The following is a 12,089-nucleotide window of genomic DNA, read 5'->3' on the forward strand; positions in this document are numbered from 1 at the left end:
GATATATTCAGTTGAAGGTGAATTAAAGAGATTGTAAATTTTTATAGTTTTGATCCCATGACAACCCATCGACCTGTGAAAATTCTCATGTTTGCTCTGAAGAGGCAATAAAAAAGAATAAAGTTCCAACTAGAACAATGCTCCCAGAAAGGCTCAAATACTTTTACACATCTGGCTTGTGTGCAATTTAAAGAACCTGATGCATCTTTTGGAAGAGTAAGTCAGGATTTTAATTTTGTTTTGGTAAATATTTAAGATAAACATTTTTCTTGTGGTTTTATGTGTTACTGAAATAAGAACAGTATTATTATTATTTTTATTAAAATACTAACCAGAATACTAGCACTAGCTAAGAATGCTGACAGGTTGTTCCAAACCAATTCAATATCCTTCTGCATCTGACTCAATTCATCTGTTCCAACACCTGCAATGCAAAATAAACACCTGTTTAATTAAGATGTATGCCAAAGCTGGACCTCTAAACCAGATCATTGGCAGCGTCAGTATTTTCCCCGACAGGTAGTCCACCGATACAAGAAACATGGGCCGCGCTAATGTCAGTCACACCATGGTTGGGTGGGGAAGAAAAAAATAAGTTATGTCACATCTAGATGCCTGAAATGGCACTCTCAAGTGCAACTTTTCTTGCTTAAAATTTTCAAAATTAATTTTTCTCCCAACAGATTTCACCCTGGCAGCTGGGCCAGGTATCCCAACGATAGGGTCCAGACCTGAAACAAAATCTTAAAAAAGTGTCCTTTCATACATATTGGTGAGCTCCATGAAACCTTACATGTGACCAGCTCCAGCAAAAACAGCCATTTGTAGGAAAAATTCAGAAACAAGGTTTGGTATATTTTGATTCTGCACAAATTCTTTAAAATTTGGTATTAGTATTAGCAATTTATTAGCAAAGTTAATATGAATATTTTAATTCATTGGATATCAGCCATGAAGGTTTTGAGAAAACAGCTTCCAAAGACTCCAAAATCAATAGTATATTATTAAGATTTGAATTTTAAAAATAATTTAAGTGGTTGATATTTTGCAGAAATGTTCTTCTATATATCCCCTTTTATAAAATGCAAAAACCTGAAAATTTTCAAAATTCTGACTTTTAAACATTTTGGGTGCTTTTGAGAAATTAGAAATTGCAAATGTATGGCAGAGTAGGTTTATCTGAGGATTATAGAAATATCATTCTTTTACTTTTAATTCTCAGTTGAAAGAAATTTTAAGCAAGCAATACAATACCTGCATGTTTCAACGTACTGTAGATGATGCTCATAAAATCAAGGAAATGGTATGAAATTTTTAATGTTTATTTTGCAAAACCATAGCATTTTATTAATACAAATTATACAGGTATTATTAAGAATTTAGTGAGTCATTCAAACTGCAAAAAAATTAGTTTTTTTTTATAATATTATTGTCTTAATGTCAGGAGAGATACAAATTTGATAAGCAGCAGCTAAAATGTAAGAGCTTTTGGACAACACTAGTGCTTCCTCAGTGAGAGATGGTGAACAAGAAAGGTATAGAGTCAAGCCCTTATGCATATAAAGAGAAATTATTAATTATGAAATTTGGATTACCAATGGATTAATTTATTGTACTGGGAGAAAGTTTCTAATATTTTTATACATATCTATTCATTTATTTAACACAATTGTGTAAACACTCTTGCAGAGAACAGCCCCAAGGGTCCAAGGTGCTTAAAACAGACATCTCTTCCCAAACCCTTCAAAAACGTGCAACTACCAACAAGTAAAAGTCAGGAAACACAAAGACTTTTAAGCTTTGTTTCCATACAGTCACTACACACTATCACAGACAGCTTTCAGTGATGCTGATCGGTCGGTCAAATCGGGGAGCCTTCCCGAATGCCTCAGGACTGCTACGCAGTACAACAATTGCATTGAAGAAAACACTGTAGCGACCATACAGCGAATTTAATGCACTTGTCAATTGTAGTCCCGCCCCCCTCCCCCCCCCGGACCCGGGCCATTTGCCGAGACTGAGCTGGGGATGTACACATAGTTGTGTCCCGTAGTGCCGGGACATACCTAAAATTTACCCGTAGATGTAACAGGCCTCGAAAGGGCTGGGAATTTTACACGTAGAGTAGCCAAGGTTTCGGGTGTATAGGCCCAGCCTAGCGCTGTCAAACCGGGTCTGGTCCTACTAGCCTACACACTGGCTTGGCATTCAGTCAACACTGTCTGTTTTGGTAATTAAAAAAATCGCCTACCGGTACTTTAGGTCTACCATCATGGTTTCATTTTTTATAGATCACGGTATAAATTACAAAATAAAAATTGAACTTCCAACCTCACAACGCTGAGGACAGAGGTGGCGGCGCGTGTGAGTAGTGTGTTGCGCCAAAAAAATGCCAGTACGTGAGCCAAGGCGAGGAAACCTTCTACTAGTATTGTAATGTATTTATTTTCTTATTTAGGCCTAATTTCTGTTTTGATATTGAATAATTAAATTCCATCGATCAGTTATTATTCAATCAATCAATTATTTTCTTTTTCTGTGATCAATCTGTCAATCTGTCTCCTTTTTGTTCGCACTTTTCCAAACTTCCATGCTGCATAGTGATACGCATGCGTAGTGCTTCCATCAAGCAAGCTCATCTACTTGGCCTAGCTCCAGCCTAGCTCTTGCGTGCTTTTCCCATTTAGACGTAAACTAGATTTTTATACCTCCTTGCTTCAAATAGGTCTTATCATCCAATCATTTTACCGGGACTACAGCGGTAGTGGCGGGGACTTAGCCGGGGGGTACATTAAAACGATGCCCCGCACTGCCGGGGACTTTTGCATGCATGTAACAGTTTTGAAAATTACATCCCTGGCTAAGTCCCCGATAGGCCCGGGTCTGTGGGGGTGGAGGAACTACAATTGACAAGAATACAATTGACAAGTGCATAAGGAAAATACTGACTATAGTTTTGTGGAAAAGACTCAAAATAATAATTTTTTTGGGACATTCCATAAATTGTATATTTAAAAAAAAAATACAATTAATAGGTGGTGGATAGATAATTTTACATACAATGTTGCTTCGATTTAGCAAGTTGACTTAATAACAAATTTCAATTTTTTTTAGGTTATCTCTTTTCGGCTCTTAGACTTACTAAAATAAAAAGCATTAGTTTGATGGGCTTCCTATTTACAAGCTCTCTAGAGACCCTTGGACAGATATTTCATCATCTTTCTAACTTGCATTTATTTGAATATCAATACTGTATTAAATATTATGATCTAACCCTTGCAATTTGTTATTTGTTTTTTTTTTGTTTTTTTGAATTTACTGATAATGAATAAAAGAATTTGATTGATAAATAACATTCATGACTTACCTGCTGCCTGAATGGAAGTTGAGACACGACAAGCAACACGGTATATTTCAATGACACCTTTAGAGTAAATACAACACATACATAACATATTTATATTCACAAAATATAATGCTACATTAAAGATTTATTTAAATTTCTTAATTTATAACTTATTTTACCAGGAGAATATTTCAGTAAAATATCAAATATCACAAAACATAATAAAGTATTACTGGTATATTATGTTTAAAAAATATTCAGTACATGTTAAACAAAACAGGAAAGGGTAGGGTTTGGAGAAGGGGGAGAATGAGATTTTTATTAAATAGGGACATCTGGATGGCCAGAAATGGCACTCTCAAGAGACTGAGGGTGCCATTTCCGGCCGTCCTTTTGTTTGTCCCCCTGCTACTGTAGATGGGGTCGGGGGCTTGACCTGTCCGATGGGGTGCCACCACTGCACTCTACGAACTATTCATATTATTGAAAACAAACAAATGAAAATCAAAGCAAAACCTAAAACATAATAATGATGATGATAAAAAAAAACCCAATACCTTTGAGATATTCAGAACCATCACTTGACTTCATGACTTCATTACAGACCGATGAACTGCTGATGTTGTTAAGGGTGTCATTGGCGTGCTGGATTACCTTAAGACAGCTCGTTAAACAACGCTTCCACAACAATACATGCCGAGCATCATCCTACATGAGGTCAAAGATCGCATGAGGTCAAAAATCATGTGATTAGACAATTTGATGCCATTTTTAAACATATAGTTCTCATTCTACATATTTGTGATTGATAAAATCTAGCCTGGGTTCCTAGGCTTTAATGGACCTTTTGCCAAGCCTTGTGCCTTGGATACAGTATTACTACTAAAATTACATGAAAACGAGTGTAAAAACATACACAAACATGTTTGTGGGCCAACATGTGTGTTTGTGAGACGCGCGCATTCCTTGTCCTAGTCTGATTGGTCAGTTTTCAAGTTTGATTGACATTCTGAAATATAATCATTGTTTGGCACTCAATGCGTGCCACACCCAAATTTTATTGGCATTCCATACTCTTTAATTTCTTGCAATCAGTTTCCATGCTATCAAATTATATTGCTCGTTGTTGGCACTGCACCAAAGGAGTAAAAATGTGGCGAAGACAAGCCAAACCAGTCACTCCTTGCAAATCGTGTTTCAGAGATAATGGCCAAAACATGTTGCAATGTTTAAATTTTCCAAATTTTACTGCACTAAACTTTATATATATCGATATATCATGCTATGTTGTGGTTTTCCCCATCTTTGACGTTAAAACAACATTTTTTAACAATTTGGTAATGGTCTCTGCTTGAGAATCGTACAGTAAACTTTTGAAGGCTGATTTCTCAAATACTGTACTGTTCTTTAAATAGCTGTATGTTTAAACTCTTGTAACTTTATAATGAAATGTCTGATTTAAATGATTTATTTACCATTTTATAACTTTCATTTTACTGCTTAACCCTGTCAAACTAAAAATAATTTTTTTTTGCAGTGAGTGACTAGTTTGGCTTTTCTTTGCCACAAATACTACAATAATGACGCAGATATAATTGTTGTAAGTCTAGATCAATACTTGCCTGAATATCTCCAGCTAGCATAGCATATCGGTCTCCTCCAAATGCAGGGGTACTAGGTATCATTCGGTTTGGACCAGGTGGCACCATACCAGGATGTTGTACAGTCATGTCTGCATGTAATTTAGAAACAAAAGCATAGACAAAATGAAACAAAATTGGTCTACATTGTATGCTGCATTACATATGTATGGCTCATGGATCAGCAATTTCTTGCCATGTTTAAAAATTATGATGTATTTACACAGTTTTTGTAAGCATTCAGTCCTATGTATAATAAATACTGTAGCACAAATCAGGTGCAGCCAAAGGCATGATTGTAATTACATTCAGAACAAACACCAATATGAAATTATTTTTTGAAACCTGAAGAAAAAAAACCTACAATGGTGGAAAAAACCACTACAAAGTTCAAAATCATATTTCCTGATAAATTTCCTCTAAAAAAAATTCTAGTGAAACTTGATAATAAATCTATGTAAAAAAAATCAAATAATGTATGAAATCTCCCAAACATTTCCTTTAGAAGTATTGAATATTTTATGTGATATGTAATTGATTTAACAAAAATATAAAAATTATTATGAAAGTATTCAAATAGTTTTATCTATTTTTTAAATAACTATTATTAGTAGTAATTTGGTAAACCATATTTACTATTATGTATTTGTAATAAAAACACACAAAATAATTACCAGAGGCATGAACATTGTCAGGAACAGGTGGTGCACTGCTGAAATCACCAAATGAATCATCTGCCACATCACCTTCTTCCTCATGTACCTTTCCACCAAGATTCAAATCCAGGTCAAAGGTCTTCAGGTCCAGACTAGCAATAGATTCTAACTTTCCAAGACTTTTCTTGTTCCCTCCATCTGATACTTGGTAAGTTCCAAAACTCTTTTCATTCTTAATTTTGTTGTTTGATCTTGACAAGTCATCAAATTCCACTCCATAATACTCTGCCACACTGCTTTCAAAACCACCAAAATGATCATCATGACTGGATGGACCAAAACTATCATCGTCTAAAGGTGGTGGTTCGTTAAATTTGAAATCACCAAAGTCATCATCATAATCATCTTCTGGAGCACCATCTTTGCTTTTGACTTTATCAGAATCACTAGACTTCAATGACTCAGAATTGCCACTTGATTTCTGTGTAAAATGTTCACCTTTATTAGTGTGCATGTTTTCAGTGTTTTCAGAGACCTTTTCAGTGTTCTTGAATATTGATAGCACATTATTGTCCTGATCTTGCAAGCTTGTGAAAGCTTGATATCTATCTACATTCTTCTTAGAGTGATCATCTACTGGCACGGATTGGAAACTAGCAAATTGGTCATTTGTATCAGTGGAGGAAGTTTGGAAATTTTCAAAACTACCTACTTGTGCATTACTAGTGGAAGCACTTTTAAAATCTGCAAAACCATCCAAATTTCCTGGAATATTCAATTGTTCACTCTGGAATCCTTGAAACTCGCTAGGTTTTCCAGTAGTGCTTGTAGGTGCAGTTTGAAAGTTGGCAAAATCATCGGCTTCTCCAGTTGCTAATGAACTACTGGCCGGAAAATGTTGAAAATCTGCAAATCCATCATCCTGCTTCTGGTCATTAGATTCTTTAATAACAGAAGCTTGAGAAAAGTCACCAAAATCATCTAATGGAGGCCCACTGCTTCCAGATGGATGTGGAAGACCGGTTGAGCTTCCGAGTGACATGGTATCGAAGTCACTTGCTAAACTTCCTTCTGGGTTGTTCTTCTCCAGCACTTCAGGCTCTGTGCTGAAGGAGATGCCTCTTAATGCAGAGTACTTATCAACCTCACCCGACAGTGCCATGAGGTCTGTGTCTGAGGCTGAATGCTTCACTTTATCAAAATCAGCAAACCCAACACTGCCAGCCTGTTGGAAGTTACCAAAGTCGTTGACGCTCTCCGACTTCTTAGAAGACTGGAATGAGTGTTTAAGGCTACCGGTATCTAAGTTGGACTTGGGTGCAGAGAAAGTTTGAAAATCTGCAAAATCATCATTATCATCAACTTTTTGACCAATTCTGAATGAAGCAGACATTTCTGCCAACTTTGTTAGTTTTGGAGCTGATGCAGATGATGGAAGTGTTTGGGCTACTTTATTATCCTGGGATTTTTTGTAGGCTTCAAAGTTGATGTTTAAACTAGGTTTATTAACAGATCTGACTTTTTTGCCTGAAGACTTTGCAGGTTGAAGTTTCTTATCATTGGATACAACTACTTGGCTAGTGTCTTGGGTTGAGGAAAAGTCTTTGAAGTCATTAAAGTCATTTTTACGATCCTCAAGAGACAATGAGAATGATCCCGAACCAGACTGGAATTCTGTGAACTCTTCTTCATCTGTCATGGACAAAAATATATGTATTAAAATGCATAATTAATAATTGCTAATTAATCAATTTTAATGAAAAATGTACAGGGCCAACAGTTAGTAAAATTTATTGTGTTTCAATTGAAAAAAAAAAACCCCAAAATGTTTAAATTTATCTTTAAAATCATCACCAATATATATATATATATATATTCCTATTACAGAGCCACATATGTAAGATTTTGCTTATAAGAAATCCTAATCTACTAATTATATACTATTTTTTTTATACTGTATTATCATTTTTAACATTACTTACAATAAATAATGTTTGCTTAGCCACTGAAAAATCATTCATAAGATATACTTAGGAAATTGTGCAGATAAATAGTAAATTATACCCAAATGAAGGCAAAATCAAGATACAAATTATATTTTAAAAAGATAGGTGCCTCTTCAGTGCTACTTTGAAAAGTTATATATTAACTTGTATCAAAGAATAAAGCACAGCAATAAATTAAATAGCAACTATATTCCATAACAACTAAAATATTACAATAGAATTGTTGGTCAGTTGAACAAAAGCAAGCCAAATTTCTTGAATTTTTTTAAACAATTTATTACAGCATGCAGATTGGAATTCATTGTATATTATAAGCTAATTTGCAATTTAAATAAATAAAAGTGAGCGATACAGATCAAATTCTGTTCAGCTGAACCATAAACTTATAAAACCTTGAAAAAATTATTTTATATCTTTGAAGCTCAAGTATTGAGAAAAGCACTATAAAACTATGTACAACTTAAAAAAACATTCAAATCATCATCAAAACATATTTAAATATATACTGTCACACAAAATGTACACCCTTGAATTTTTCAATTTTCTAAGCAAATAAATGTTTATTTTAAATAAATATACCATAGTTCGTCTGATACAAGCCTATCAGCTTAAACAAGAATTGGACCGATTTTGAGGGACAGGCTTATACCCATGGAATTCATTTTTCAGCAAAAAAGACAATTTTTTTTTTCAAAATGGCTGCATACTGTATTCTTTAATTTTTTCAATACTACATGCCAAAGCCAATATTTAAAATCTTTAATAAAGTATTTATGACACAGAGGTTTGTCCAGAAAAAGGCTGGTATGTGAAGTTGGGCATAAACTTGGGAGAAGGTTTATACCTGAGGTGGGATTTTACCTGATAAATTACGGTTGTAACTCCTAGACTACAGTAATTGAAACTTACTTGTTACTCAAATTAAACATTGTAAAATCATAACAGAGAGCCTAAAAATCATGCATTTGATGATAATGTGTATGCACATGTTTATAAGCTTCTACAGTTGATGTTGTGTTTGAGCACTATCATAACCATCACGAATGAGTCAAAATGGAGTTGGAAAGCTGTGCTAATGCTGCTCCTGCTTGTCCTCTTGGTAAGTCACTTTGCTCTAATTCTCCAGTGGCTGATTCAAGGGGGGGGGGGGGGTAGCCGGCCCGGGTCCCCCTAAATTGTTCAAAATATTTTTAAAAGTGGAGATATAAAGAAAATTATATTCAAATTTTAAGTCTGAGGGTGCAATTTCCGGCCATCTAGAGGTCCCATAATCACGAATTTTCTTATGTCAGCCCCAACCATTTTCCAATGTTAAAACAACAATTTTTAACAATTTGGTGATGGTTTCTGCCTGAGAAATGCCCAAAATCATAAACTTTGAAGGCTGATTTCTCAAGTATTGTATGTTTAAACCCTTGTAACTTCATAAAGAAATGTCAGATTTAAATCATTCTTTTACCATTTTATAGCTTTTTTTTTCATTGTTAATCCTTTTTTTAATAACTAAAAATCAATTTTTGTGACGAGTGACTGGTTTAGCTTGTCTTTGCCACACACATGTGCTCCTAGCTTGGTATGCGCTACACTGCACTGCGGCCGCTACGGTCCCCAGTTTGCCTATTCCAATATCCTTGTTTCATTTTCAACAAAGACCATATATCTACATTTACATTTTGTTATTTAATAACTGCGAGACACTGCAATACAAAAAAAAAAAAAAAAATATATATATATATATACAATACAAAAAAAAAAAAAAAAAATATATATATATATATATATATATATGTATATATATATATATAGGTAGAAAAATTGTGCTATAATTAAAAACTGGCAGACAGTCTGTGGAAGGTGTTTAAGTTGCAATCATTAAATCTTTAGAACAGAGTGCTAATTGACAACAAACACTGTATATTCTTTTGCAGTTATGTGAGAATTAACTTGCAGTAAGTATGGTGCATCCCAAGGCAAACAGTGCTATTTATGAAAGACGAAATGCTTAGTGACAGGCAAAATGCTTGGTGGCGGAGGAAATGGTTGGTGACAGAAGACACACTTGGTCACAGAGAAAATTACATGTCAAAAAGGAAATTCCAGGTGACAGAGGAAATTCCAGGTAACAATGATGATTAAACAACGTTTTAAAGGACAGAATGCACATAGCAATGATTTTTTTTTAACAAACCCTTTCTGTTTACCATACATTTTGCATCTAAAGATGATCTTTTAGAGGGTTCATTAGTGACATTTATTCAATTTTGTATATCATTTAAAACTCCATTTTGCTACATATTCTATTAATATATATGGCCTACATTATTCTGACGTATACACTATCACTCTCACAAAATTTCTGGCAAAGTGAAGAGAATGTACAGGTACTGATTTTTGTCAACTAGAGACACAAACTTACTGGAACTTTGTACATATATACACTAAGTACAATTTTGTTAGTCACTTGCAATCAAGTTGTTATGTACTTTTTTTAGCTGAAGAGAATGAAACATTCTCAGTAAATAAATATTGCATTCAGTCCAACAGACAGTCATATACTCACCTTGTAAAGACTACACTGCGAAATTAAAAATTAAGAAGGGGCAACATATACAGAAGTTGAAAACACTATAATTTGAGATTGGAAACCTAATCTCCGACAACTTGATCTAGACACATTTCTCTAGGGTACCGAAGGCTTTCTGCTGCCTTTTCGAGTTGTACTAATTATTGCAGTAACTATTGCATTCATTTCCATATAATTTCATGCAATAAACATTTGGTGTTCGCACAACTGTGAATGTGACGGTGGATAAAATCTGGGATGAATTATATGCATTTGTGATGGTGGAATGCTGTATTCAAATGAACAGGTACTTGCCAAAAAACAAGACAAATTGCTTTTTATGGTAAAAAGATGAAAAAATACAGTTGAAGTGGAACTGATGGTTCGGGTGTTAGTGTCTTCTAAGGAAGAGGTTAGTACACTCTACGATGGGGCAGTTTGATAGGATTTTAATTTAAAAAAAAAATAACAGCACACTACACCAGGCATCCACCTCACAAACCTGACGATAAGCTGGAGTCTTCAGCAACAGATTTCCATAGTTTGTCACGCGTGGTATCACGGCCCCATATCACTGGGGAACTGTGACAACTCGAGTTGCGAGACGGGGGGTCATGGAGGTTATAAGATTTCATCTCTGTGTGTTTAGATATGGCAGCAGTCACAACATAAAAATATAAACATTTACAATGAAGAATATGAACATATTAAAGAGGCATTTGTATCTTTTTAAGCATCAAATTTGTGCAATTGATGACATCTAAATATTAAAATTGCTGTCCAAAAAAAGAACTAATCACCAGTAAAGAAAACAATAATTAAAATATAATAAAATAAAATAATTATTACTAATTATTAAAAATAACTAAATTTGTGGCAAAGACAAGCCAAACAAGTCATTCCACGCAAAAAATTGATTTTTAGTAATTTCTAGGGCAGAGACCATCACCAAATCATTAAAAAAATTAACAACATAAAATAATGTATAAATATATGAAGATTAGTGCAATAAAATAGATTTCAAAAATGTTGTCATTACAACATGTTTAGATCATCATCTAAGAAACACAATTTGTGTGGAGTGACTGGTTTGGCTTGTCTTTGCCACATATTATGTAATACTGTACTGGTAAAAAAATATTAAAATATTGAAAAATATTTTTATAAAATAATGTGAAAAAATAGCAATAGAAAAAGAAAATTAATATTATTATGCCAGTCACCAAAATACTAAATAATAAAATAAAATTTTAAAAAATTCATTGTAAAATACTGTAAAAGGAAAATTTTGATTAATAGTCAGATTATATCATAAAAGAATGGAAAGATCAGTGAATTAACTATTTCAACAGGAATATTAGAGGATAAATGAAGGTGAGAGATAGAGCAATAAATAAGACATTGCAATAATGATTAGTATACCATTTTACCAGCTAAAATTCTTGGAATGAGTGATGACTCCCCACTAACCCTAAAAAACACCAGACTCTTTTTGTGCAATGTCAATCAAATTTAACAACTGGCCAATCAGAATAGGGCCATGAATACATGCTTGACACACAAACGCATGCGCTGTCCCACCAAGGGCTTAGCCAGCGAGCTGTACGGCCATCTTTTAGACGGCCAACAATTATTTAGGACGGCCACTTTTACCACGTCGGCTTTGACGGCTTAACCTACTCAGCTCCGTCTAGCCTAGTTGGGCCTTGTCTACTCTAGCAAATTCTTTATATTCTTCGAATCTTTCAAATGTTGTATTTAAATAAAGCATTGGACGGCCTATTTCGTTTTTCTGGCTAAACTCTTGTGTCCCACAAACGCATGTGCTATTCCACAAATGCATGTGCTGTTCCACAAACGCATGTGCTGTCCCTACAA

The 12,089-nt window shown here is 34.2% G+C and overlaps 1 protein-coding gene and 1 long non-coding RNA gene across 5 annotated transcripts in view; one reads left to right on the plus strand and one right to left on the minus strand.

Moving 5' to 3' along the window:
- Positions 1-12,089, minus strand: part of LOC117113299 (synergin gamma-like) — a 36,390-nt gene that overhangs the window by 2,670 nt on the left and 21,631 nt on the right. For 2 of the 3 annotated variants that reach the window (XM_033256606.1, XM_033256605.1), the window contains exons 11-16: positions 10,714-10,848; positions 5,661-7,334; positions 4,969-5,078; positions 3,904-4,054; positions 3,368-3,424; positions 333-424 (exon numbers count right to left, since the gene is read on the minus strand). In XM_033256606.1, coding sequence (XP_033112497.1) covers positions 333-424; positions 3,368-3,424; positions 3,904-4,054; positions 4,969-5,078; positions 5,661-7,334; positions 10,714-10,848 — 2,219 coding nt within the window. The remainder of the gene's footprint in view (positions 1-332; positions 425-3,367; positions 3,425-3,903; positions 4,055-4,968; positions 5,079-5,660; positions 7,335-10,713; positions 10,849-12,089) is intronic. The other variant, XM_033256607.1, reaches the window with a different exon arrangement.
- Positions 40-10,700, plus strand: LOC117113303. 2 transcript variants are annotated; one of them, XR_004446179.1, is made up of 5 exons: positions 40-216; positions 684-846; positions 1,223-1,303; positions 8,646-8,747; positions 9,577-10,700. It is a non-coding gene; the product is annotated as an uncharacterized LOC117113303 (long non-coding RNA). The 2 variants fall into 2 exon arrangements; XR_004446178.1 differs by lacking the exon at positions 9,577-10,700 and having other exon boundaries at positions 8,646-9,073.

Source organism: Anneissia japonica, unplaced genomic scaffold, assembly GCF_011630105.1.
Source record: "Anneissia japonica isolate Jap-2015-1 unplaced genomic scaffold, ASM1163010v1 scaffold287731_len276475_cov178, whole genome shotgun sequence".
NCBI lineage: Eukaryota > Metazoa > Echinodermata > Crinoidea > Comatulida > Comatulidae > Anneissia > Anneissia japonica.